The sequence below is a fragment of the Macaca nemestrina genome, chromosome 12, assembly GCF_043159975.1.
Source record: "Macaca nemestrina isolate mMacNem1 chromosome 12, mMacNem.hap1, whole genome shotgun sequence".
Taxonomy (NCBI): Eukaryota; Metazoa; Chordata; class Mammalia; order Primates; family Cercopithecidae; genus Macaca; species Macaca nemestrina.
This window is the reverse complement of record NC_092136.1, coordinates 7,873,417-7,901,333: the sequence shown is the minus strand read 5'-3', so window position 1 is coordinate 7,901,333 and position 27,917 is coordinate 7,873,417. Positions and strand designations below refer to the sequence as shown.

The 27,917-nt window shown below is 49.7% G+C and overlaps 2 protein-coding genes and 1 pseudogene across 6 annotated transcripts in view; 2 read left to right on the top strand and 1 right to left on the bottom strand.

The window, feature by feature from the left end:
- Positions 1–12: 12 nt before the first annotated feature.
- On the top strand, positions 13–26,971 carry LOC105469641 (Bardet-Biedl syndrome 1). 5 transcript variants are annotated; one of them, XM_011720952.2, is made up of 17 exons: positions 13–125; positions 429–505; positions 622–656; positions 5,097–5,369; positions 6,233–6,279; positions 6,387–6,425; positions 6,562–6,634; positions 12,950–13,081; positions 14,889–14,995; positions 17,023–17,143; positions 17,291–17,449; positions 19,413–19,482; positions 19,941–20,099; positions 23,130–23,263; positions 24,191–24,325; positions 25,018–25,104; positions 25,317–26,971. In XM_011720952.2, exons 1-17 carry the CDS (start codon positions 79–81, stop codon positions 25,401–25,403), a joined length of 1,782 nt encoding a protein of 593 aa, XP_011719254.2. In that variant the 5' UTR covers positions 13–78; the 3' UTR covers positions 25,404–26,971. The 5 variants fall into 5 exon arrangements, with proteins under 5 accessions (XP_011719254.2, XP_011719253.2, XP_070930326.1 ...); XM_011720951.2 differs by having other exon boundaries at positions 23,130–23,275; positions 25,317–25,454; XM_071074225.1 differs by lacking the exon at positions 5,097–5,369 and having other exon boundaries at positions 23,130–23,275; positions 25,317–25,454.
- The window catches only part of LOC105469640 (zinc finger DHHC-type containing 24), a 21,177-nt gene continuing 13,357 nt past the window's right edge, over positions 20,098–27,917 (bottom strand). Inside the window, exon 4 of the mRNA XM_071074228.1 lies at positions 20,098–22,803. Coding sequence (XP_070930329.1) covers positions 22,214–22,803 — 590 coding nt within the window. The 3' untranslated portion in view covers positions 20,098–22,213. The remainder of the gene's footprint in view (positions 22,804–27,917) is intronic.
- LOC139357421 (uncharacterized) lies at positions 25,623–26,971 on the top strand (annotated as a pseudogene).

Genomic DNA, 27,917 nt, shown 5'->3' with positions numbered 1-27,917 from the left:
GCTTCCCAGCGCTCGGGCATTATTGGGCGTTACGCAGCGGCGGGGGAGGGGCCGGTTGCCAGGACGACGCCTGCGAAAATGGCCGCTGCGTCCTCATCGGATTACAAAGGCTGCGGAGCTGAGAGGTGAAGGCGGGGCCCCTCAAGGCTTCTTTTCCCACCCGTGTAAAGAGGGTCCCTTGGTCCCCGGGTTCTGGGCTCCTGCTGTTCTCGGGCAGTCTGGAAGGACTCTTATAGAGGTCAAATAGGGAAACCGAGGCCTAGGATGTGCATATGTGTGTCTGGAGGTCGCTCGGTGAGCCAGTGGCGGAGCCTGGACTTGTACCCAGACGTTCTGTACCTTACGTTCAGAGTGACCTGTACCAGCTTACTCAAAGTTTTCTTCCCCTTCCATGGGACTCACTCCCCAACTCTTTCCCCCACTCCCAGCAATGAGGCCAATTCGAAATGGTTGGATGCGCACTACGACCCAATGGCCAACATCCACACCTTTTCTGCCTGCCTAGGTGAGTCTCTGGAACCAGGAACCCTGGGTTCTAGTGGGATGGGGAGTCAGACAATGGTCCTGTAGTGAAGCCTCTGGGATATCTGAGACCCTGGTTTTGGCCCTTTTGTTTTCCAGCGCTGGCAGATTTGCATGGGGATGGGGAATACAAGGTAAGCATATCACCCTCGCAGGAGAGTTGAGGGTAGGGGGATGTACCCGGAAATGAGATTTCCCGACGGCTGAAAAGAGGCCCAGCATACTCTGGAATTCACATATACTGTGAAAAAGCACATTTAGCGTTAAATTTTGTTTTTATGTGGAAAGTGAGGAGAACGTATTAATTTCATAATACAGACTGCAGAAAGTAAAGCAGATCAAATATTTCTAGGGATTCTACTAAGACAAAGCCTTTTACTTTAGTTAACATGATTTCCTTGTTGGAAGGGCAAATCCCTTGGTTGGTGGGGGGCGGCATTAGAATCTGGAGGGAAAGTAAAAGGGAGGGAAGTTAACGTTTTGTTTATCAAAAGATTTTAAGATTGGCCATGAGCTGTCAATTGTTGAAGCTGGATAATGGGATATATGGGGGTTCACTATATCTCCTTACTTTTGTATGTGGATGAAAATTTTCCATAGTAAAAATGTTAAATTTTAAATTTAATTTTAAGGCCAGCATGGTGGCTCACGCCTGTAATCCCAGCACTTTGGGAAGCTGAGGCGGGTGGATCACTTGAAATCAGGAGTTCAAGACCAGCCTGTCCAACATGGTGAAACACCATCTCTACTAAAAATACAAAAATTAGCCGGGCATGGTGGTGGGCAACGGTAATCCTAGCTACTTGGGAGGCTGAGGCAGGAGAATCGGTTGAACCCAGGAGGTGGAAGTTGAGTGAGCTGAGATCATGCCACTATACTCCAGCCTGGATGACAGAGTGAGATTCCATTTCAAAATATATATATATATATATTTTTTTTTAATTTTAAATAAAAAATATATTTTAAAATAAATATATATTTAATTTTAAATAAAAATGTAAATAAAGTTTAAAAGATGTAAATTTTTTTTTTTTTTGAGACAGAGTCTTGCTCTGCCGCCCAGGCTGGAGTGCAGTGGCGTGATCTTGGCTCACTGCAAGCTCCGCCTCCCGGGTTCACGCCATTCTCCTGCCTCAGCCTCCCGTGTAGCTGGGACTACAGGCACCCGCCACCTCGCCCGGCTAGTTTTTTTGTATTTTTTAGTAGAGACGGGGTTTCACTGTGTCAGCCAGGATGGTCTTGATCTCCTGACCTCGTGATCCGCCCGTCTCGGCCTCCCAAAGTACTGGGATTACAGGCTTGAGCCACCGCGCCCGGCCAAAAGATGTAAATTTTTTAAAGGTAGAGAAATATATTTGGATAAAAGAAAGGAAGTTAGCATGGATTCAGTATCCATTTCTGGACTAGACCTTCCGTGGAGGCACATAAACATAGATTTTATTTATTCCCATTTTGTGAATGGGAAAATCGTTTCAAAGAGGTTAAGTTTACTTGATTTGTAACTGGGTCTGTTTGATTTCAAGTCTTGTGCTTTTTCACCGTAGCTCACTCACCATGGGCAACGACACCATGATAGATAAATCATGTGGGTAGCTAGAAGATTGTCCTGGAATCCTACCCCACATAGAGAGTGCAATAGGACTCAGTGGTTTTTGTCCCCAAATTCCTATCCATAATGCATTCAGTAATTCAGCAAGTGTATAGTGAGTCCCTACTGTGTGTCAGGCATTGTTGGGACTCTACACTTAGAAATACATCAGCATGTAGTCAGGAGGATATACAGACACTGTCAACAATTATTCCATGATATTGATTGAACACCTAGTTAGTATTTGGCTCTGGGCTTACAGTAGTGAGGGAAGAGAAACCACAGACACAGTAGCTAATAAGAAATGTTAGCCAGGCACAGTGGCTCATGCCTGTAATCCCAGGACTTTACGAGGCCAAGGCAGGTAGATCATGAGGTGGAGTTCGAGACTAGCCTGGCCAACATGGTGAAACCCCATCTGTACTAAAATACAAAAATCAGCCAGGCGTGGTGGCGGGCGCCTGTAATCCCAGCTACTTGAGAGGCTGAGGCAGGAGAATGACTTGAAACTGGAAGGCGGAGGTTTCAGTGAGCTGAAATCACACCATTGCACTCCAACCTGGGTGACAGAGCGAGATTCCATCTTAAAAAAACGAAAGAAATGTTAAATACCTTCACATAATAGAATGTTTAATGGCTAGTTTATTCACCATTGAGCCCCAGCATCTAGCCCAGTGCCTGGCACAAAGTTGGTACTTGATAAATATTTGTGAGGAAGTGAGTAGATGCTAAAATTGAACATTCTGATGTGGTCCCTGGAAAGTATTATGGGGGCGCCAATGAGAACAATGGATTCTATCTGGAGGCACCAGGAAGCAGTAATGTGTAAACTGGGCATTTAAGGATGAATGAAGTCTATCAACAAGTCAAGGATGAGAGGATGGGGAAGGCATTTCAGGTAGAAGAAACAGCAAAAGCAGAGGCACAGAGGCTTAGAAGTTCATAGCATACTTGGAAAGAATAAATGTGAAGTTAGAAAGTTGAGGCCCATATAAAATAACTACCACATAAAAAAGTAGTTAAGACTATGGCTTTAGGTTCAGACAGACCTAGCTCTACCACTTTATAGCTGTGTGACTTTACTTAACATCTCTAAGACACAGCTTCCTCATTTGAGAAATGAGGCTAATAATGGTACCTGCTTCACAAGGTTGTTGAAAGCCCGGTGTAGTGGCGCACATCTGTAGTCCTAGCTGCTTGGGAGGCTAAGGTGGGAAGATCGCTTAAGCCCAGGAGTTCGAGGCTGCAGTGACCCATGATTGCACCACTGCACTCCAGCCTAGGTGACAGAGCAAGACCCAGTCTCTTAAAAATAATAAGATTGTAGGCCGGGCGCGGTGGCTCAAGCCTGTAATCCCAGCACTTTGGGAGCCCGAGGCGGGCGGATCACGAGGTCAGGAGATCGAGACCATCCTGGCTGACACGGTGAAACCCCGTCTCTACTAAAAAATACAAAAAACTAGCCGGGCGAGGTGGCGGGCGCCTGTAGTCCCAGCTACTGGGGAGGCTGAGGCAGGAGAATGGCGGGAACCCGGGAGGCGGAGCCTGCAGTGAGCTGAGATCCGGCCACTGCACTCCAGCCTGGGCGGCAGAGCGAGACTCTGTCTCAAAAAAATAAATAAATAAATAATAATAATAATAATAAGATTGTCGGCCGGGTTCAGTGGCTCATGCCTGTAATCCCAGCACTTTGGGAGGCCAAGGCGGGCGGATCACAACGTCAGGAGATCAAGACCATCATGGCGAACATGGTGAAACCCCGTCTCTACTGAAAATACAAAAAAATTAGCGGGGGCCGGGCGTGGTGGCTCACGCCTGTAATCCCAGCACTTTGGGAGGCCGAGGCGGGTGGATCACAAGGTAAGGAGATCGAGACTACGGTGAAACCCCGTCTCTACTAAAAATACAAAAAATTAGCCGGGTGCGGTGGCGGGCGCCTGTAGTCCCAGCTACTCCGGAGGCTGAGGCAGGAGAACGGCGTGAACCCGGGAGGCGGAGCTTGCAGTGAGCCGAGATCGCGCCACTGCACTCCAGCCTGGGCGACAGAGCGAGACTCCGTCTTAAAAAAAAAAAAAAAAAAAAAAAAATTAGCCGGGCGTGGTGGCAGGCGCCTGTAGTCCCAGCTTCTCGGGAGGCTGAGGCAGGAGAATGGCATGAACCCGGGTGGCGACGGAGCTTGCAGTGAGCGGAGATCGCGCCACTGCACTCCAGCCTGGGAGACAGAGCGAGACTCCATCTCAAAAATAATAATAATAATAATAATAATAATAAGATTGTCAAGAGGGTTAAATGAAAGGATGCATGCAGTTTCTGATGTGGTCCCTGGCACATACTGCATGATCAGTAGCCAGCCTTTCTTGGGTACCCACTTTCTGGCCAGAGCACAGCAATGGGAAGTGTGATAGGAAACAAGTTGGGAACTAGATCAGAGGGGCCTACCAGGCCTCATTCAGGGGAATGGGCTTGTGTGGCAGCTCCAGCAGCTTAGAAGATGGATTGGAGGGTGGAAAACTGAGAGACCAAAAAGCTTGGTTCCCCTCTGTGTGTCCACAGAGCACATCCTGCCCTGCATTTGGAAACCAGGCTTCAGCAGCCCAGATATGGGTGTCCCCATCCCTCCCACACTGAGCTCTACCACTGTCCCAGTGTCTCTCTAGAAGTGCCTGGCATGGAAGAAATGTTTGCTGAATGAATAAGAAAAACATCAACTGCCACTTATTCCTCAGTAGCACTTACCAGGTTCTGTAACTCATTATCTCACTTGATTTTCACCACATACCATGAAAGTATTCTCATTTTGCAAGTGGGAAACCTGAGATTCAGAAAGGTTAGTCAACTTTCCCAAGGTCAGGCAGCTTGAAAGCCTGAAGGCAAAGCCTTTATTGGTGCAGGAATGAATGAATGCGCACCAGCAATAAGGCAAGAAGAGGGTCAGTGGGGAGGTCTTCAGACCCTGAGCCTAGAATGAGCCATCCTCTCCCTGCAGCTGGTGGTAGGGGACCTTGGCCCTGGTGGGCAGCAGCCCCGCCTGAAGGTGCTCAAAGGACCACTGGTGATGACCGAAAGCCCACTACCTGCTCTGCCAGCTGCTGCTGCCACCTTCCTCATGGAGCAACATGAGCCCCGGACCCCAGCTCTGGCACTTGCTTCAGGCCCTTGTGTCTATGTGTATAAGAATCTCAGACCTTACTTCAAGTTCAGCCTGCCCCAATTGCCTCCAAATCCTCTGGAACAAGACCTTTGGAACCAGGCCAAAGAAGTAAATAACATGGGAGTTGGGAACCAGAAGGCAAAGATGGCAGCCACTGGGAGAGGAGGGCTGGGCTCCTGGGAAGAAGGTGGGCTGGTGGCAGGAGGTCAGTTATAGTCCATCTCTGACAGCAGCAGTGGTGGCACTTCTTTTTTTTTTTTTTTTTTTTTGAGACGGAGTTTCACTCTTGTTTCCCGGAGTAGAGTGCAATGGCGTGATCTTGGTTCACTGCAGCCTCCGGCTCCTGGGTTCAAGCAATTCTTCTGCCTCATCCTCCTGAGTAGCTGGGATTACAGGCACCAGCAACCACGCCTGACTAATTTTTTGTATGTTTTAGTAAGAGACAAGATTTTGCCATGTTGGCCAGGCTACTCTCAAACTCCTGGCCTCATGTGATCTGTCTGCCTCGGCCCCACAAAGTGCTGGGATTACAGGCATGAACCACCATGCCCAGCCTAGTGGTGGCACTTTTGGACAAGTTGCTGCACTTGGCTACACAGCAGTGGCTCCCAGAGAGGCACTGAGCCAGTCCCCTTAGAGAGTGGAACCCAGAAAATTCCTCTGCACTAGCCACATCCCTGCCCAACTTTGAGGTAGATGAAACCAAAGAAGGCAGGGGCCTATCAGAAGGAGGACTGGAAACACCAAGAGAGGAGGGGAATTTGGGGAAGCGCCGATAAATGGGATGATGAACATGGCCCTGAGACTGGATTCAGGTAACGGGCGTGAGCTTGGGGCTCAGTGCAGAGGCAGGCTGGCAGGGAGACAGAGACCAAGAGGTACCCCCAGAAGTGTGGAGCTCTCTGAGGGCATGGGCGTTGGGTTTCCTGCCTGGCTTGAGCTCACAGGCTCACCCTTCCACATTTTCACAGGACCGGATTGACCCCTTAACCCTGAAGGAGATGCTGGAGAGCATCCGGTGAGAGGCTGCCTTCCCCTTCATCCCCCTCCTCACTCCTTCATCCCATCTGAGCCCCAGGGCCCCATTCCTCCACTTGGCTGCCATGCTGGCCCCTTTCCTTGCAGGGAGACGGCAGAGGAGCCGTTGTCCGTCCAGTCACTCAGGTAAGGGCCCTGTGGAGGGCCAGGGTTTGGGAGGCTCCAGGTGGAGGAAGCAGCCACCAGATTGTGCCAGAATGATAGAGGAGGGCAGTGAGGCTGGGGCCTGCTGTGTGTCTCTGTGTGTTCTCTGTGTGTCTAGGTTTCTGCAGCTGGAGCTGAGTGAAATGGAGGCATTTGTAAACCAACACAAGTCCAACTCCATCAAGCGGCAGGTAATATCCCCTTCTCTTTTTATTTCCCTCTAAAAAAATTTACATTTTTTTAAAAGACCGCTTAACATCAGTGGTAAATTCTATAAGCAAACCCAACCAGTATCTCTTTGCTGTATTCCTTCCAGCCATGCCATATGTGTGTAATCATAAAGCTGCAGTGCCTTCCGCATTCCAGTTAGTAGTGACAGGTTGTTTTGTATTTTTGTTGTTGTTGTTGTTGTTGTTGTTTGAGACAGTCTTGTTCTCACCCAGGCTGGAGTGCAGTGGCATAACCTCAGCTTACTGCAACCTCTGTCTCCCAGGTTCAAGCGATTCTCGATTCTCCTGCCTCAGCCTCCCGAGTAGCTGGGATTACAGGCATGTGCCACCACGCCCGACTAATTTTTGTATTTTTAGTAGAGATGGGGTTTCGCCATGTTGGCCAGGCTGGTCTCCAACTCCTGACCTCAGGTGATCCGCCCGCCTTGGCCTCCCAAAGTGCTGGAATTACAGGCGTGAACCACCACACCCGGCCGACAGCTTTTAATATATAGATATATAGTCAGCAGGACACAGATTCTGAGAAAAAGATAGATACAAACATACATACATACATACGTACATACACAGATACATAGAAATAAAAAAAGATCATGTTACATAAATTGCACATAACTTTTGTTTTCTTGAGAGTAAAGGTAATAGATTTTTATTACAGAAATTTTGGAAAAACAAAGAGGGGTATATAGGCCAAGTGCATTGACTCATGCCTGTAATCCCAGCACTTTGGGAGGCCAAGGAGGGGATAATTGGAGGCCAGGAGTTTGTGACCAGCCTGGGCAAGAAAAAAGCGAGACTTCTTTTTTAAGTTAGCTGGGTGTGGTGGCATGTGCCTGTAGTCCCAACTGCTCAGTAGGCTAAGGCAGGAGGATTGCTGGAGCCCAGGAGTTGAAGGCTGCAGTGAGCTATGATTGTGCCAGTGCACTTTAGCCTGGGCAACAGAGTGACGAGAACTTTTTTTTTGTTTTGAGACAGTCTTGCTCTGTCACCCAGTCCTGCCCCCACCACCCAGAAAAAGAGGGAAGTATAAAGGAGAAATATAAATATGACTGTAATTTCACTACTGAGAGATCCAAAAGATACCTATTCTTACCATTTTGATATATTTTCTTCGTAAGTATGCTTTTATATCCTGCTTCTCTTGAGTATGTAACATATTTTGAGCATTCGTCTTTAGGAACTTCATTGTTAATGGCCTCTTGATTATGTCACTGACTATTCAGTATTTCCTTCATACTTTGTTTATATAACCATTCACATCCAGGTCATTAGACAAATGTTTCCCTTTTATTCACTTCCTACTTTTTGTAGTTATAATTTTTTTTTTTTTTTTTTTTTTTTTGAGACGGAGTCTCGCTCTGTCGCCCAGGCTGGAGTGCAGTGGCGCGATCTCGGCTCACTGCAAGCTCCGCCTCCCGGGTTCACGCCATTCTCCTGCCTCAGCCTCCCGAGTAGCTGGGACTACAGGCGCCCACAACCGCGCCCGGCTAATTTTTTGTATTTTTAGTAGAGACGGGGTTTCACCGTGGTCTCGATCTCCTGACCTTGTGATCCGCCCGCCTCGGCCTCCCAAAGTGCTGGGATTACAGGCGTGAGCCACCGCGCCCGGCCTGTAGTTATAATTTTAATGCCTTTATTGATGAACCTATGCATTGGTGAGACCTAGTGGTTCTTTTTTTTTTTTTTTTTTTGAGATGAAGTCTTGCTCTGTAACCAGGCTAGAATGCAGTGGTGTGATCTCAGCTCACTGCAACCTCTGCCTCCCGGGTTCAAGTGATTCTCATGCCTCAGCCTCCCGAATAGCTGGGATTACAGGTGCCCTCCACTGCGCCCGGCTAAATTTTGTATTTTTTAGTTAGAGATGGGGTTTCACCATCTTGGCCAGGCTGATCTCGAACTCCTGACCTCGTGATCACCTGTCTTGGCCTCCCAAAGTGCAGGGATTACAGGCATGAGCCACCACGCCCAGCCGATCTAGTGGTTCTTGACCTAGGGGCACCAACTCTCAGTCCAGGAACAGACTCCCCAGAGCTGTCTTGCAGTTTAGAAAGCCCCATGGGGGCCGGGCGCGGTGGCTCAAGCCTGTAATCCCAGCACTTTGGGAGGCCGAGACGGGCGGATCACGAGGTCAGGAGATCGAGACCATCCTGGCTAACACGATGAAACCCCGTCTCTACTAAAAGATACAAAAAAAAAAAAAACTAGCCGGGCGAGGTGGCGGGCGCCTGTAGTCCCAGCTACTCCGGAGGCTGAGGCAGGAGAATGGCGTGAACCCAGGAGGCGGAGCTTGCAGTGAGCCGAGATCCGGCCACTGCACTCCAGCCTGGGCGACAGAGCGAGACTCCGTCTCAAAAAATAAAAAAAAAATAAAAATAAATAAATAAATAAATAAAAAAGCCCCATGGGAACCATCCACCCCATAGAGGCCACGCTCACTGAACACACTGACAAACACATGCCTCAGACTTTGGCTTGTGTTAGACCAATTCTGTGAGAAACACTGCTCTCTCCTGCTGATCAGCAGCTTTGACATCCACAGCTGTCAATATCTTTGAGTCCTTTTAAAATGGGGAAGTGAATTAATTACTGCTTAAAAGATGCAGTTTGGAGGGGGCAGTCTTCTCAAGTATCTGTCATGGTTACCACTCACGTCTTTTTTTTTTTTTTGAGACAGAGTTTTGCTTGTTGCCCAAGCTGGAGTGTAATGGCACGATCTCAGCTCACTGCAGCCTCCGCCTCCTGGGTTCAAGCGATTCTCCTGCCTCAGCCTCCTGAGTAGCTGGGATTACAGGTGTGCACTACCACGTCCAGCTACTTCTTTGTATTGTTAGTAGAAATAGGGTTTCACCATGTTAGCCAGGCTAGTCTCAACTCCTGACCTCAGGTGATCTGCCCACCTTGGCCTCCCAAAGTGCTGGGATTACAGGCGTGAGCCACTGCACCCGGCCAACCACTCGCATCTTTGAGTTATCATTAACATTTGGAATGGGAATAGTTACCACTAGTATCTGTCCACATGTTTGTAAGCTTTCTCCTTCCATTAGGCACTGAAAATCATTCCTCTTTTTTCATCTTTTTTGGGGTAGGGTAAGGAGCTGGGTCTTCTTCTTTCACTGAGGCTGCAGTGCAGTGGTGTGATCGTGGCTCACTGCAGCCGCAAACTCCTGGGTTCAAGTGATCCTCCCCCTTCAACCTCCTGAGTAGCTGGGACCACAAGTGCATGCCACCACACCCAGCTAATTTTTTTTATTTTCATTTTTTGTAGAGACGGGATCTCACTATGTTGCCCAGGCTAGTCTTAAACTTCTGAGCTCAAGTAGTCCTCCCACCTCAGCCTCCCAAAGTGCTGATATTACAGGCATGAGATGCTGTGCCCAGCTGTCTTTTTCAATCTTGATGATAATCACACAATGAGCACCTTTATCTAAAGAAAAACATTTTGCAGCCGGGCGTGGGACTCTTGCTTGTAATCCCAGCACTTTGGGAGGCCGAGGCGGGCGGATCACGAGGTCAGGAGATCGAGACCAGCCTGGCTAACACGATGAAACCCCGTCTCTATTAAAAATACAAAAAATTAGCCAGGCGTGGTGGCGGGTGCCTGTAGTCCCAGCTACTCGGGAGGCTAAGGCAGGAGAATGGCGTGACCCCGGGAGGTGGAGTTTGCAGTGAGCCAAGATCGTGCCACTGCACTCGAGCCTGGGTGACAGGGCAAGACTCTATCTCAAAAAAAAAAAAAGAAAAACATTTTGCTTCTGCTAATTTCTGTAGGAGAAATTCCTTACAAAGGTGATCTTTTCTTTTTTGTTTTCCCTCCAATTATAATTACAAAAGAAACATGCGCCCACTGTAGAAATGATAGAAAGGCATCATGAGGAAATTAAACATCACTTGTGATATCACTGTCCAGCAATAACTAGTGTTTGTTTAAGGGTTTAGCCCTCCACATGTTTTTGTATTCATATATTTTTTATTTTGAAATTTTTATTCTTTTTTTTTTTTTTTTTTTTGAGACAGAGTGTCGCTCTGTTGCCAGGCTAGAGTGCAGTGGTGTGATCTCAGCTCACTACAATCTCCACCTCCTGGGTTCAAGTGATTCTCCTGCCTCAGCCTCCCAAGTAGCTGAGACTACAGGCTCACGCCACCACACCCAGCTAATTTTTGTATTTTTAGTAGAGATGGGGTTTTACCATGTTGGCCAGGATGGTCTTGATCTCTTGACCTCGTGATCTGCCTGCCTTGGCCTCCCAAAATGCTGGGATTACAGGCGTGAGCCACTGCACCCAGCTTATTCTTTTCTTTTTTAAGAGATGGGATCTCACCATGTTGCCCAGGCTGGTCTCAAATTCCTGATCTCAAGTGATCCTCCCACCTGGGCCTCCCAAAGTGCTGGGATTACAGGCACGAGCCACCTTATTTGGCCTATATTCACATATTTTTAAAACTAGGATTATACTAATGTAATTTTTTTTTCTTTTCATTTTTTTGAGATGGAGTTTCGCTCCTGTTGCCCAGGCTGGAGTGCAATGGCGCGATCTCAGCTCATCGCAACCTCTGCTTCCTGGGTTCAAGCGATTCTCCTGCTTCAGCCTCCCGAGTAGCTGCAAATACAGGCATGCGCCACCACGCCTGGCTAATTTTGTATTTTTAGTAGAGACAGGGTTTCTCCCTGTTGTTCAGGCTGGTCTCAAACTCCCAACCTTATGTGATCCGCCCACCTCGGCCTCCCAAAATGCTGGGATTATAGGCGTGAGCCACTGCGCCCAGCCTTTTATCTTCTTTTCTTTTCTTTTTTTTTTTTTTTGAGGTAGAGTCTCCTTCTGTCGCTGAGGCTTGAGTACAATGGCACGATCTCAGCTCACTGGAACCTCCACTTCCCGGGTCCAAGCAATTCTGCCTCAGCCTCCCAAGTAGCTGGGATTATAGGTACCCGCCATCATGCCGGGCCAAATTTTGTATTTTTGTAGAGATGGGGTTTCTTTTCTTTTTTTTTTTTTTTTTTTTGAGATGGAGTCTTGCTCTGTCGCCCAGACTGGAGTGCAGTGGCACCACCTCGGCTCACTGCAGCCTCTGCCTCCCAGGTTCCAGCTATCCTCCTACCTCAGCCTCCTGGGTCACTGGGATTACAGGTGCATGCCACCATGCCTGGCTAATTTTCATACTTTTAGTAGAGATAGGGTTTCACTATGTTTGCCAGGCTGGTCTCGAGCTCCTGACCTCAGGTGGTCTGCCCCCAAAGTGCTTGGATTATAAGGGTGAGCCACCACGCCCAGCTGAGATGGGGTTTCACCATGTTGGCCAGGCTGGTCTTGAACTTCTGACCTCAGGTGATCTGCCCGCTTAAGCCTCCCAAAGTGCTGGGCTTACAGGTGTGAGCCACCACGCCCAGCCCTTTTCTTTTCTTTCTTTTTTTTTTAAGACGGGGTCTTACTCTGTCAGTCAGGCTGGAATACAGTGGCAGGATTATAGCTCACTGGAGCATTGAACTCCTGGACTCAAGGGATCCTCCTGCCTCAGCCTCCTGAGTACCTGGGACTACAGGTGCATGCCATCACACCTGGCTAATTTTTTATTTTTATTTTTTGTAGAGTTGGGGGTCTCATTTTGCTGCCCAAGCTGACCTCAGACTCCTGGGCTCATGCAATCCATCCGCCTTGGTCCCCAAAAGTGCTGGGATTACAGGCATGATCCACTGAGCCTGGCCCAAATATTCTTTTAAAATATGACTTTAAAAAAAATGACTTCAGCCGGGCATGGTGGCTCATGCATGTAATCCCAGCACTTTGGGGGCTGAGGCAGGTGGATCACAAGGTCAGGAGTTCAAGACCAACCTGGGCAACATGGTGAAACCCTGTTTCTACTAAAAATACAAAAATTAGCTGGGCATGGTGGCGTATGCCTATAATCCCAGCTAGTTGGGAGGCTGAGGCAGGAGAATCGCTTGAACCTGTGAGGCAGAGGTTGCAGTGAGCCGAGATTGTACCACTGCACTCCTGCTTGGGCGACAGAGTGAGACCCTGTCTCAAAAAAAAAAAAAAAAAAAAAGACTACATAGTTTTTGATCATATGGATAGCTCATAATTGACTTAAGACAATCCTCTTTTGTTAGAAAGTTAGATTTGTTGCAGCAAACACCTTTGTACTTAAATTTTCTGTCACATCTCTGATATATCCTCTTCATCCTCCTTTGCTCTCTTTCTTTCCTCCTGTGGCATTCTGGGAGTATCTTGGGGGTGGTGTGTGGAGGTTCCCTGGGTGACCCCTGGAGTCCTTCTGTAGACAGTTATCACCACCATGACCACCTTGAAGAAGAACCTGGCTGACGAGGATGCTGTGTCTTGCCTGGTGCTGGGCACCGAGAACAAGGAGCTCCTGGTGCTTGATCCCGAGGCTTTCACCATTTTAGCCAAGGTCAGTGTCAGGTCTGACCCTGGGCACACTGGAGGCTCGGGCTACATTCTCTCCCCATGCTTCACAGTTAGTTCTGGGTGATATATATGTTCCTTGTAGAAAAATTAGAAACTAGATAAGCATAAAGAAAGATATATATCAAAAAATCCTGCCGCCCATGGATATATACAACTAAAGTTGAGGCATAGGTCTTTCTAGACATTTTCATATTTAGACATAGATATATAACTTGATGTAAATACTTTATAAAAACAGGATTAGCTGGGTGTGGTGGTCCATGCCTCTAACCCTAGTGCTTTGGGAGGCCAAAGCAGGAGGATGGCTTAAGCCCAAAAGTTTGAGGCTGCAGTGAGCTATGATTGTGGCACTGCACTCCAGCCTGGGTGACAGAGTAAGACCCTGTCTCTAAAAACAATAAGTAAATAAATAAATAAAAGCAGGAGGTTCATGTAGCATGTTCTTTTCATGTAGCAGTATATCATTGGTATCTTTCTGTATCTATAAAACCACATCAGCCTTTTGTTTTTTTTGTTCTTTTTTTTTTGTTTTTGAGTCACCTGTGTCACCCAGGCTGGAGTACAGTGGCTCTATCTCAGCTCACTGCAGCTTCCACCTCCCGAGTTCAAGCAATTTTCATGCCTCAGCCACCTGAGTAGCTGGGACTGCAGGCATGCACCACCACGCCTGGCTCATTTTTGTATTTTTAGTAGAGATGAAGTTTCACCATGTTGGCCAGGCTGGTCTCAAATTCCTGACCTCAGGTGATCTCTGCATCTCAGCCTCCCAAAGTGCTGGGATTACAGGCGTAAGCCACCATGCCCAACCCCACATCAGCCTTTTTAAAGACCACACAATATCCATCATATAGAGGTACCATAATTCATTTATGCTGTCACCTATTGTACATTTAAATTGTTTTTCATTTTTTGCTATTAATACCAATGCTCTAGACTTTTTTACCCAAATATCCTTGCATGCTTCTTTGTTTGTTTTTGAGACAGTCTTGCTCTCTTGCCCAGGCTGAAGTGCAGTGGTACAATCTCAGCTTACTGCCACCTATGCCACCTGGGCTCAAGTAGTCCTCTCACCTCAGCCTCTCATCTGTGGGACCACCATGCCCAGCTAAGTTTTGTACTTTTGGTAGAGACAAAGTTTTGCCATGTTGGACAGGCTGGTCTCGAACTCCTGAGCTCAAGCGATCCAAAGTGTTGGGATTACAGGCATGGGCCACCATACCCAGCTGCATGGTTGTTTAAGTACAGCATTAGGATGCAGTCCTAGAAGTGGCATTGTTTAGTCAAAAGGCACGGACAAGGCCGGGCGCAGTGGCTAACGCCTGTAATCCCAGCACTTTGGGAGGCCGAGGCAGGCGGATCATGAGGTCAGGAGATCGAGACTATCCTGGCTGACGTGGTGAAACCCCGTCTCTACTAAAAAATACAAAAAATTAGCCAGGCATGGTGGCGGGCACCTGTAGTCCCAGCTACTCGGGAGGCTGAGGCAGGAGAATGGTGTGAACCCAGGAGGCGGAGCTTGCAGTGAGCCGAGACTGTGCCACTGCACTCCAGCCTGGGCGACAGAGCAAGACTCTGTCTCAAAATAAATAAATAAATAAAAGACACAGACTAAAAGGCTCTTGCTAAATGTTGCCCCAAGTTTCCCTCCTGAAAAACTGTATGAGTTTAAACTGGGTGTGAGTGAGGAGATTGGGACTTTAGACCAGGCACTCACTCAGAGGAGTTACTGACAGGGCAGGGAGGGATGGGGGATCCAGAGAAATTGGAGTGTTTGCACCTCTTCTTTGCAGATGAGCCTTCCCAGCGTCCCTGTCTTCCTAGAGGTTTCCGGCCAGTTTGATGTTGAGTTCCGGCTTGCCGCAGCCTGCCGCAATGGAAACATCTATATTCTGAGAAGGTAGCCACATCCATGGTCTCCGGGGCCGGTAGGAACATCTCAGAAAGCTGGTGGCTTCAGAGGCTTGCAAGATGAGAGTGGGTTTTAAGGCTGGAATTTGGAAATGCAAAGAACTGAGAACTTCATAAAGGAGGCTGAGCCCACAAGCACAAGGAGGATACCTGAAGGCTTGTGAGATAGGGGCTGGCACAGTGAGAGACTAGGCTGGGTGGCTATAGTACGGGAGTGATCAGAGATGAGAGGATAGGCTGGGCGCGGTGGCTCACACCCGTAATCCCAGCACTTTGGGAGGCCGAGGCAAGTGGATCACCTGAGGTCAGGAGTTCAAGACCAGCCTGGCCAACATGGTGAAACCCCGTCTCTACTAAAAATACAAAATTAGCTGGGCGTGGTGGTGCACGCCTCTAGCTCCAGCTATTTGGGAGGCCGAGTTAGGAGAATTGCTTGAACCCGGGAGGTGGAGGTTACAGTGAGCCAAGATCGCACCACTGCACTCCAGCCTGGTTAATAGAGCGAGACTCCGTCTCAAAAAAAAAAAAAAAGGACCAGGCGTGTTGACTCACGCCTGTAATCCCAGCTCTTTGGGAGGCCGAGGCGGCGGATCACGAGGTCAAGAGATCGAGACCATCCTGGCTAACACAGTGAAACCCTGTCTCTACTAAAAATACAAAAAATTAGCCAGGCGCGGTGGCAGGCGCCTGTAGTCCCAGCTACTCAGGAGGCTGAGTCAGGAGAATGGCATGAACCTGGGAGGTGGAGCTTGCGGTGAGCTGAGATCACACCACTGCATTCCAGCCTGGGTGACAAAGTGAGACTCCGTGTCAAAAAAAAAAGAAAAGAAAACAGATGGGAAGAAATAAAAAAAAAATTTCCCATATTTGTTACTTTCCAGGGTATATGACATGACACTTGTTTATGCATTAGTTTAATATTCCATATAACATGCTTTTTTTTTTTTTCTTTTTTTGGAGACAGAGTCTCACTTTGTCACCGAGGCTGGAGTGCAGTGGCACGATCTTGGCTCACTGCAACCTCCACCTCCCAGGTTCAAGCGATTCTCCTGTCTCAGCCTCCTGACTAGCTGGGACTACAAGTGTGCGCCACCACACCTGGCTAATTTTTGAATTTTTAGTAGGGATGGGGTTTCACCACATTGGCCAGGCTGGTCTTGAATGCCTGACCTCGTGATCCACCCACCTTGGCCTCCCAAAGTGCTGGGATTACAGGCATAAGCCACCACGCCCAGTCTAAAATGCATTTTTAAAATTCAATAAATATTTATTGAGCACCTACTATGCATTATGCAGTGTGTGGTATTAGGGATATATTGATGAACAAGATAAATATGGTCCCTGTCCTTGTGAGGAAGACAGATATATTAAAGTGAAGAAACCAAGATATTCCTACAAATTGGATGAGTGCTATGGAGAAAAAATACAAGCTCAGTGGGGAAAAATACTGGATAAGGGTGATCAGGAACACCTCTCTGTGGAGGTGGCTTGAAGGTTAAGATGGAACCAGTTGTTGAGAAATTTGGGAAGAGTGTTGTAGGCCAACTCAAAGCGGGAAAGACATTGGCGTGTGCTTCTCGAATAGGGAGGAACTAACTGTACTTTCTGGAAAGGGAAACTACAATTGAGAGGCCAGTAAACTAAAAACTACATTGACACAGGGCAAAGCTCTTCATCCTTTTCTCATAATAAAGTGCCTAAGTCCACTTGTCCTGGCTAGTCCAGCCAAAGGTAAACTCACTGAAAACTCTGTTAAATGCCAGATGATCATACAAGCCACTATAGTGAAGGTGGGAGAAGATAAGCCACCATAGTGAAGGTGGGAGGAAGACACACTTGAGCTTTTCCAAGGCCACACATTTACTAAGGTGGCAGAGGTGGAAATAATCCCAGGGTCATACGCTTTGGGGCCAGTGTTCCTCCCAGGTGAGTCCATGGGGTTTAGAGAGAGGAGGGTCAGCCATGGAAGTGCAGATGATTTCTCTGGGGCCGGACAGTGTGTCGTTTATTCCACAGAGACTCCAAGCACCCCAAGTACTGCATCGAGCTGAGCGCCCAGCCTGTGGGACTTATCCGGGTACACAAGGTCCTAGTGGTGGGCAGTACCCAAGACAGCCTGCACGGCTTCACCCACAAGGTGCATCCCCCAGCAAACAGCAGCCCCTCCACGCCTATGTCCCCAACGCCCCCTTGGCAAGGAAGCCCTCTGGCTTCCCCACCCCAGAAACTCTTCTTTCCACTGTAAGCCCTGAGCCCTCCACAGACACTGGCTGTTCCCTGCCAGGGGAAGAAGCTGTGGACAGTGCAGATGCCTGCAGCCATCCTGACCATGAACCTCCTGGAGCAGCATTCCCGGGGCCTGCAGGCCATCATGACTGGGCTGGCCAACGGAGAGGTCCGCATTTATCGTGACAAGGCCCTTCTCAACGTCATCCACACGCCGGTGAGCCCCATCTGTGGCATCTGCCACTCACTCCTCCTTGCCCTGGTCTCACCTCCGGGGCTTCTTAGCTGCCTCTCCCGACCACACATTGATACATTTCAAAAACATTTGTTGAGGCCAGGCGCAGTGGCTCACACCTGTAATCCCAGCACTTTGGGAGGCCAGGGTGGGCAGATCACCTGAGGTCAGGAGTTCAAAACCAGCCTGGCCAACATGGCATAACCCCCTTGCTACTGAAAATACAAAAATTAGCTGGGCATGGTGGCACGTACCTGTAATCCCAGCTACTCAGGAGGCTGAGGCAGGAGAATCGCTTGAACCTGGGAGGCAGAGGTTGCAGTGAGCCAAGATCACATCATGGCACTCCAGCCTGGACAACAGAGCGAGACTCCATCTTAAAAAAAAAAAAAAAAAGTGTTGAGCACCTCATATGTACAAGTCACCATATTGGTAGGCGTGGGAGGGTGTAAAATGATGACTAAGTCCTTGTTTTCAGAAGGCTTACAGTCTAAGGTAACAGCCAGCCAGAGACACAGCAAATTTAAAAGCAGGGCCAACTGAAGCAGAGCAAAGTGCTAAAAAGCGCAGAGGGGGCTGAGTGACAAGGGTGGGGGGTGAAATAAATGGGAATGGACTCCATGGGACACTTCACAGAACAAGTGACAGTTCAGCTGGGCCTCAAAACAGTTTGTCAGGTGGACAAACGGAGGAAGAACATTCTGCACAGAGAATAGCATGAATAAAGCCTGAGAAGTATGAAGGCTCTTGATTAAGGAATCCAGGTCATTTGATGAGTTTGGACCAGAGGTTTTCAGACTCTAAGTTGTGAATCATTAAATCAGTTTAGTGGATCACAACCAGCAACATTTTAAAAAATAGAATAGTAAATTCAAAGTATGTCACAAGTGAGGGCCGGGCACACTATCCCACGCCTGTAATCCCAGCACTTTGGAAGGCCGAGGCAGGTGATCACAGTTCTAGAACAGCCTGGCCAACGTGGTGAAACCCCATCTCTACTAAAAATAAACAAATTAGCCAGGTGTGATGGCACACACCTGTAATCCCAGCTACTTGGGAGGCTGAGGCAGGAGAATTACTTGAACAATGGAAGGCGAAGGTTGGAGTGAACTGAGATCGCACCACTGCACTCCAGCCTGGGCCACAGAGCAAGACTCTATCTCAAAACAAAAAAACAAAACAACAAAAACAAATAAATAATTACAAATGCAAATACAAAAATTAGCCAAGCATGGCAGTGTACGCCTATAATCGCAGCTACTGGGAAGGCTGAGGCAGAATCACTTGAACCCAGGAGGCGGAGGTTGCAGTGAGCTGGAGATCGTGCCACTGCACTCCAGCCTGGGCGATGAAGTGAGACTCTGTCTCAAAAAAAAAAAGTATGTCACAAGTGAAACTGTGTGTGTGCATGTGTGCACCTGTGTGTGTAAATTGTCCCATGTCACAATATAAAAGTTGCAAACAACTGGCTTGGGCCATAGGTGCTGGGAGGGCTGGTGGTATGCTGGTTGAAAGAAGGGTAAAGAAGAGAGAACTGACAGAAAAGGCGGGTTGGAGTCAAATGTTGAAGGCCTTCAGTGTCCTAACAAAGAGGACAAAAGCCATTGGAGGTTTTCTAGTAGAGACCAGACATATTTGTGTTTTTGAAAGGTAGCAAAGGCAGCATTGTGAAGGACAGACTGGGGAGAAAGACCCGAAAGACAAGTCTGGGAGACCTATTTGGAGGTTGACCACAAAAGTGAGGGCCGGTGATATGTGGTCTAGAACTGAGATAGTGAGATTGGAGTGGAGATGAGAAATATAGGAACTATTTCAGAGGCAGTGATGCCCCAGGCCTATCTCTATCACTTCTCACCTATTACATCTGGGGCCTCCCCTACCCATCCCCTGTCTTGCTTGCCTCTCCAAGATATTTCCCCAGCTAAACTCTGACGTCTCCACATAGGATGCAGTGACCAGTCTTTGCTTTGGCCGCTACGGGCGGGAGGACAACACCCTCATCATGACCACTCGAGGTGAGTGGAGTCAGACCTGGCAAGGGCTCTGGAGTCGGGAGTGAAGGGACAGGGCTGCTTCTGGGGAAAGAGGAGAAGGTGGGTATGAAGCATGGGTGGACCTGGGTGTGGAAAGCAAGGCCTACAGATGTGTCCTTCTGGAGCTAGGCCTCCACCGGGACAGCCTAGGGGCCGGGTCCTGGGCTGGATTCAATCTCTCTAGTTCACCCAGCATGCCCAGGCATTGTGCCTGCCACAATGCCAGGAACATCACAGTACTCCACAAATAACTGCTAAACGGATTAATGAATTAATGATGGGAGACTATTAAGATGCAGTTCATTACTTCCAGAAATAGTCTCATCTGGAAGACAGATGTGTACGGAAGCAACTCTATAGGAGGCAGATTGGGGAAGAAAGAATGGGAATGTGGGTAGAAGTAGGGAGGACAAATCCATTTCCACTGTCCACTTCCCTAGGTGGTGGCCTGATCATCAAGATCCTGAAGCGTACAGCGGTGTTTGTAGAGGGAGGAAGTGAGGTGGGTCCCCCACCAGCCCAGGCCATGAAACTCAACGTGCCCCGAAAGACCCGGCTTTACGTGGATCAGACACTGCGAGAGCGGGAGGCTGGCACTGGTGAGACTCAGACTCGGTCCTTTCCCTTCTTCTTCCTCCATTACTCCTACACAGCAAAGCTGGGGGAGTGCTGCCTAGCCACCCTGTGTAGTGGGAGGAGATCTCAGCCAACTAGGCAGGTCACTCGCCTCTGGAAATCCAGGGACAGCCTAGGAGGTACATCTTGCCTGCAAATCACTGTTCCTCAGGCCGGAAGGTGCTGTGGGTGACAGCAAGAACGCTTAGAATTCAGGGAAGGGAACAGTCACTTCCAAATGCAGGAATTCTCATGAGGAAAGTAGAATTTTGGCTGGGTATGGTGGCTCATGCCTGTAATCCCAGCACTTACAGAGAGTCAGAGGTGGGGGGACAGCATGAGTCCAGGAGTTCAAGACCTACTTGGGTAACATAATGATACTTCTTTCCGCCGCCAAAAAAAAAAGAGAGAGAGAGAAAAGTAGAATTTGACCAGTGTCGTCTTGTCCAGTTTTTCCTGCCCACTTGTTTATTTGTTCATTCATTCATCGTTCGTTCATTCATTCACTCATTTAGTACCTATGATTATGCCAGGCCTTGTGCCAGATGCCTTGAATTAGAATAGTCCCCACCTTGGGCCGGGTGTGGTGGCTCACGCCTATAATCCCACCACTTTGGGAGGCCGAGACAGGCAGATCATGAGGTCAGGAGTTCAAGACCAGCCTGGCCAATATGGTGAAACCCCATCTCTACTAAAAATACAAAAATTAGCCAGGCATGTTGGTGTGCACCTATAGTCCCAGCTACTTGGGAGGCTGAGGCAAAAGAATCGCTTGAACCCAGGGGGCGGAGGTTGCAGTGAGCCAAGATCGTGCCACTGCACTCCAGCCTAGGCAACAGAGCGAGACTCTGTCTCAAAAAAAAAACAACAAAAAAAAACCAAGAATAGTCCCTACCTTAGGAACTCATGAAGGGGCCAACTTCGTGGTCAGGTGTAGAGGGGTTTCTGCAAAGAGCTTTTGGAGCACACAGAGGGAGTAAGGACTTCTGCCTGGGAAGCTTGGGAAAGGCTTCAGAGCGAGGTGACTTTGGGCTTCACCCTAAAAGATGATTGCCAGACCCCCAGACAGGGCAGAGCAGGGTAATGTAGGCAGAGGCACAGGGCGTTGACCTGGATTTAAGAAAGCAGGTTCAGTTCAGTGGCTCACGCCTGTAATCCCAGCTCTTTGGGAGGCCGAGGCAGGCGGATCACCTGAGGTCAAGAGTTCGTGACCAGCCTGGCCAACATGGTGAAACCCCCTTGCTACTAAAAATACAAAATTAGCTGGGCATGGTGGCATGCGCCTGTAATGTCCTGAGGCAGGAGAATCACTTGAACCCAGGAGGCAAAGGTTGCAGTAAACCAAGATCACACCACTGCACTCCAGCCTGGGTGACAAGAGCGAGACTCCATCTCAAAGAAAAAGTAAATGTACAAAGTCTAATAAAATTGTAAAACTATCTTCAAGAACAGAAAAGACCACCTTCAAGAATGCTTAAGTGGAGAGATTTACCAAGTTGCAGGATGGGAAGACCTAATGCTGTAAAGCTTTAAGTTGCAGTTAAAATCCCAGTGGGGTTTAAGAACCTGGCCAGTTGATTCAAAGAGTAAACCTAAGAAGATCGGGGAAAATAAGAATGAGGGGACTTACCCTATCAGGTAGCAAAATGAACTCAAGCTTTGGGAATCAGAAGCTGTGGTTTGGATGTAGAAATAGAATGGAGATCGGGGCAGGATTAGGAAGTCCAGAAACTGACCCTGAACATGTGGAAAGTCAGAGTGTGTGAAAGGTGTCATTTTGAATTGGCAGGGAAATGTGAGACTGTCCAAAAACACACAATCAGGACAACTTGCTTCTAGAAAAGAAAATTAGACCTTTTCGGCCAGGCACAGTGGCTCATGCCTGTAATCCCAGCACTTTGGGAGGCCAAGGTGGGCGGATCACCAGAGGTCAGGAGTTCGAGACCAGCTGACCAACGTGGTGAAACCCCATCTCTACTAAATACAAAAAATTAGCCAGGCTTGGTGGCGCATGCTTGTAATTCCAGCTACTTGGGACGCTGAGGCAGGAGAATTGCTTGAACCCGGGAGGCAGAGGTTGCAGTGAGCTGAGATCGTGTCATTGCACTCCTGCCTGAGCAACAAGAGTGAAACTCCATCTCAAAAAAAAAGCAAGAAAATCAGACCTTTTCTTCATATCGGCCACAAAAATTAGTTCTGGATAGATTAAAAATAAATTGTAAAAGTACTGGAGAAAAAGGGCATAAAATGTGAAACTTGGAATGGCAGAAGCCACCTCACACCCACGGAAGAGCAAGGCCAGCCTGGGGGACCGGGGTGCCCAGTCTGGAAGAGGAGGGACAGTGGGGTGGGCGCGGGATGGGCCCTGGAGGCAGCTTAGGGAAGAGTCATGTGATCCTGCAAACGGTGAGATGTGAGGGGTGGACCTAGGTGACTTGATGGACAGGGAGGCAGTGACGGAGGCAGGACCATGAGGCTGGTTTCCACAGCATTGGGCCTGAGGTGTTGATGGGACTTCCCCGTGGAGATGAGCAGGAGGCAGGCGCGGGTGCTCACTAAGCTGCTGGAGACACATGCACAATATCGAGCGTGGACACTGAGGACTCAGGAGGAATGTGGGGCCTGCCCTCAGGAGCTCGTGGCTGTTCCTCTTTGTGGTGGTCAGAGCTGTGGCAGGACACGGATTGTCTGGGGGAAGAAGATGGAGGATGAGAAGAGGACCATGGACCAGACTCAGAACAACAGTCTCTAGGGCCAGACAGAGGAGCCAGCGAAGGAGCTAGACAGAGCGGGCAGGGAGGTGGTAAGAGAGTGAGAAGAGGCAGGGCAAGGCCACAGCATCCAGTTTTGCCAGAAGGCTGGGCTCTTTCCCACCTCCCCAGCTCCTGCAGACCCCTCCCGCAGCACCCTCTTCTTGCACCCTCCCCACACCAGCCTGAGCAGGAGTGCCCTGTTGCTGCCTCCTCCCTGCCACCCCTACATCCACCGTTAGCCTCTGGGACCCTTCTCCACAGCCATGCACCGGGCCTTCCAGACAGACCTATACCTGCTGCGCCTGCGGGCTGCCCGTGCCTACCTGCAGGCCCTCGAGTCCAGCCTGAGCCCCGTGTCCGCGACAGCCCGAGAGCCACTCAAGCTGCACGCCGTGGTGAGCATCTGGGTGAGGACAGAGTCAGGGCCAGAGGGGCAGAGGCCAGGGTGTGCAGGAACCCCTCTGCCACACAGCTAAGCCCCAGAGCCAATTCCAAGCCAACTCAGCCCGTGCTCCCCATCACCTTTCAGCAGACCTGGGGACGAGTCTCGTGTCCTCCTTGGTGAGAGCAGCCTCACCTTCCCACCCTCCTGTGCCACCTCTCTCCTCGGCTGGTCATGCCGAGGGTCCAGCTCAGGCCCCCAGAGTAGTCACATTGGGATATTTCTTCCCAAGAACCTGATGGGATCCTTACACCTATGGTACAGGGAAGAAGGCTGTCACTTTGGTAACTGTGGGCAGCCCAACGTGTTAGGACTGCTGGGTACAGGGAAGGGGCCATCCTGGCCTCAACTGCAAGCACCGAGACCAGCACGGGCACAATGAGGAGCCCGCAAGGCTCAGACGCAAATGAGCTTAGGATCAGCAGGGCTCTGACCAGCTCTAAATGTGTCCCTGAGGTGTGGCATCTGACCCAACCAGGTTCTGAGTTCTCTTTTCCTAAAGAGTGGATAGTTGGAGAGGAGGAAGACGCTACAAGGCAACTCCGGGGAAGCGGGAGAAAAATGAACTAATCAAGGCTACCCTAGGATGAAAGTGGGAGGTGGAACAGGCAGGGGGTGGGGTGAGGGGCTCAGGGTGAGAGTCGAGGCCTGCAGTCCCAGGCCAGCTCTGCCTCTGACTTGCTGCCTGGCCTCCCTCAGGCTCCCACCCTCTCTGGCCTCTTCTGATCCCTCTGCCCCTTCTGGTCTTCTGTGTCTGCTGGGAGGCAGATTGAGTAGGAGGAGGGGACATGAGGGCATTGGTGGAAGGAAGGCAGAGCACTGTACTCCGTGCCCAAGGCTGCCGGGTCCTAAGGGCTTTCTCCACCCACCCCCTCTATAGGTTCAGGGCCTTGGCCCCACCTTTAAGCTCACACTTCACCTGCAGAACACCTCGACAGCCCGTCCTGTCCTGGGGCTGCTGGTCTGCTGCTTGTACAACGAGGCGCTCTATTCCCTGCCCCGGGCCTTCTTCAAGGTACTGGATGCTCCTCACTTAGATATGGAGTGGAAAAGGCCAGCAGGGGCCTGATGAGATGCCCACAGAGCCCCACCAGGTCAGGGTCAGAGCATGTGGGTGGCTGCCAGCTGGCCAGCAAACCTATTCTCCCACCACAGACCAGGCCAAGGCCCCAGCAGGGGCCTCTGGAGGGAGCCCCAAGCTCTACCTCTGCTGCTTTTCTTGCAGCCTGTGAGGGGTCTCCAGGAGCCATACCAAAGGTGCTGGGAAAACTGCCAGAGCCTGAGCCCCACCTACACCTCCCAGAAGCCTTTTAGGGGCTGGGGGACCCCAGAGCCCACCCTGCTGCCCAGCTACTCCTGCAACAGGAAGAGGAGACTACGAGCATCGCCCACAGAGTGAAGGGCCTGGTTTTCCCCTAGGGCCCAGGTCTGACCCCAAGTTGGCAGGACCAGACTGCGAAAGACTGGAATATGCAGTAAACAGCCCCAGACTGGGCGGGAGTCCAGAGGTCTAGGTTTCATCACTCACCATGTGGCCCTGGGGCATTCACTTCCTCACCACACCTGCATCCTCCTCCACCCAGCAGTTGTCTTGCCCACCCTGCAGGGGTGCCGAGGCTTAGCAGAGACTGGGCCTGAATGCACTTGGGAATGTGCCAAACACTGTCACGAGGGCTGGTTTCCTTACTTCTTTGTCCCCAAACTTAGGTACCCTTGCTGGTGCCCGGGCTCAACTACCCCCTGGAGACCTTTGTGGAGAGTCTCAGTAACAAGGGCATCTCAGACATCATCAAGGTAGGCGCCACACTTGTACCATGTGGAAGGTGAGTGGGACCCTGGGGAGGACAGTCAGGGTGAGTGCCAACAAAGCCCTTGGGGGGCTGCCGGGTGGGGGTGGGGGTATCTGCACAGTGGAGCCCTATGGCCTGTTATTAGGGCCAGCGCAGACCCTAATGGCAAGGGGTCAGGGGTGCATGCCCCCTGCTGCCATGGCCACTCCTCCATAGGTGCTGGTGCTTCGAGAAGGCCAAAGTGCACCCTTGCTGAGCGCCCATGTCAACATGCCCGGGAGCGAGGGGTTGGCGGCCGCCTGAGCCCTCGGCTGCTGTGAAAGCCCCTGTACAATCAGCCAGGGAGAACTGGGCAGGTTCAATGGCCCCAGGCCCACTCCTCACACAGCAGTGTGCTGGGGTGATACCTTGTTTCCCCTCTCCTAAGCACCCCCTTCCTCACCACCCCCACTGCTGGGCCTATAGTAGCAGGTTAGTGAGTACCCAGGAAGGCTCAACTCCTCCTCCTCTGACCAACCAGGCATGGTCCCGCTGAGGTCCTGCTACGCCATCCCCTCCCCAGCCTTTTCCAGAAACCATACCGGGCTCGGAACAGAGCTCCAAAGCGGTCAAATTGAGCTGAGCAGGACAGGCGCAGCCTTTCTCCACTGCCACATCCCTCATGCACATCACTCATCTCCCGCTGCAGGCCAAGGCCAAAATTGGGCTAGTCCTGGCCAGGGAGATCAGAAGCTCTTCTGGGGTGAGACTGAGCCTCCTGTTGCTCCCTGGAGTTCCAGAGGCTGGGCTGCAGCCCACTTAGCTTTTGGGCAAAACATGTGCTCTCCTCTCTGCTCGTCAGCTGAGCAAGCCCAGGGAATAGCCCTCATCTCCCCAAGACACTTCTCTGAAATCTTAGACTTAGCCAGTCTCAGGCCTATAATGCCACAAAAAGGTTGTTCAGGGAGAAGGGGGTGCAGGAGGGCAGAGGGTGCCCCACAGGGAGCTGGTAGCTCCAGCCTCACTAGAGCTCCTAAAGATCACACAGCAGCTGCTCCTGACAGGGATGCTCATGCCCAGAAAGAAACCCCAGGAGAGGAAGGCAGAGCGAGACAGAGCAGAGCCAGGGCCAGGAGCACCAGGAGAGGTGTTTCTGGGGCTCCGGGGAGGTGCCACAGGAGGCAGAAGTCCAGAACTGCCCATATAGATGCCCTTCTATGTCCTGGGGCCCAAATCAGTCCTGGGTGGGAAGTTCCCAGGGCAGTGGCCACATCATGAGAATTAGCAGGAAAGGCGGGGCCTTTCTCATCATAGCTGTTTCTGAGGATGAAATGGGAGACATATGCCCAGCACCTGATGTAAATTTATGTCATGTAATACTATGTACCTACCACTAAGAAATACATGAGCCGCGCCATGTGGACAGTAAGTGTTCATAAAGCAACGTGAAGCAAGAAACAGTGCAGGGTGCCCAGTGCACACACTAGAGAGAAATTGTGGACATTAAGCACAAGCAGAATTGGTGTTTTTCTAAAACATAATTATTTAAAAACATGTATCCACTTACTAATGTGGAATTACACAGTTTGTAACAAGAAAACAGTCTCCCCATTCTCTAGTACAGCTCCCCTACCCAGCAGTCACTTCTAGTTCGTTCAGCTATTTTTAAAATGTGCTTATGTGACTCTTGCTTGATAGATGAATCTTAGGCATTACCTGTTGACTCCCTGTTGTCATACATGAGGCTTTAGCTCTCTTTTGTCAGCACCCCTCCCCCATCCCTAGTTATTAGGTTAAAAAATACTCAGATTACTATTTCTATTACTATGTGAAAGTTATTAACTGTGGAGCCAAGAGTTGGACTATAATTAAATTACCTTCCTTGTACTGTTTTTTAAATGGAGTTAATGAGTTGCCCTGAGTTTCTCATTTACTTTGTTTTCTGATGGGCCAATTGCTAATTCTTCCCCTACCGTCTGACAGCTCCTCTTTTTTCTAGACACTTCCCTTCATCCCCTGCTTCACTGAGGACTGTTTGTTCTCCAGGTAAATTCCCTTTGCCTTTCTCCTGGGCTAGATCCTGATTCCTGGGCCCAGTGGCTTCCTATTTCTCAGTTCACCCTCATTTGGTGAAACATACCCTCAAATATCTTCTTTTAAAACTTGTGGCCAGAAGGCCGGGCGCCGTGGCTCACACCTATAATCCCAGCACTTTGGGAGGCTGAGGTGGGCAGATCACAAGGCCAGGAGTTTGAGACCAGCCTGGCCAACATGGTGAAAACCCATCTCTACTAAAAATACAAAAACTAGCTGGGCATGGTGGCAGGTGCCTGTAATCCCAGCTACTTGGGAGGCTGAAGCAGGAGAATTGCTTGAAACAGGAAGGCAGAGGTTGCAGTGAACCAAGATTGCGCCACTGCACCACTCTAGCCTCAGCAAGAGCAAAACTCTGTCTCAAAAAAAAAAAAAAGGCAAAACTCTGTCTCAAAAGAAAAGAAAAAAAAAGTCATTAGAGGCCAGGTATAGTGGTTAACACTTGTAATCCCAGCCCTTTGAGAGGCCAAGGCAGGAGGATCACTTGAACCCATAAGCTGGAGACCAGCCTGTGCAACATGGTGAGACCCTGTCCCTATCAAAAAAAAAAAGTCGTTAAGAGTTTTTAAAGATTTTTTTATTTATTCATTTTATTTATTTTTATTTATTTATTTATTTATTGAGACGGAGTCTCGCTGTCGCCCAGGCTGGAATGCAGTAGCGCCATCTCAGCTCACTGCAAGCTCCGCCTCCCAGGTTCACGCCATTCTCCTGCCTCAGCCTCCCAGTAGCTGGGATTACAGG

Coding starts and splice junctions, on each gene's coding strand:
- LOC105469641 (XM_011720951.2), top strand. CDS start 79: ATGGCCGCTGCGTCCTCATCGGATTACAAAGGCTGCGGAGCTGAGAG. Junction 13,082..14,888: donor CTTTCACCATTTTAGCCAAG/GTCAGTGTCAGG, acceptor TCTTCTTTGCAG/ATGAGCCTTCCCAGCGTCCC. Junction 25,105..25,316: donor GCATCTCAGACATCATCAAG/GTAGGCGCCACA, acceptor ACTCCTCCATAG/GTGCTGGTGCTTCGAGAAGG.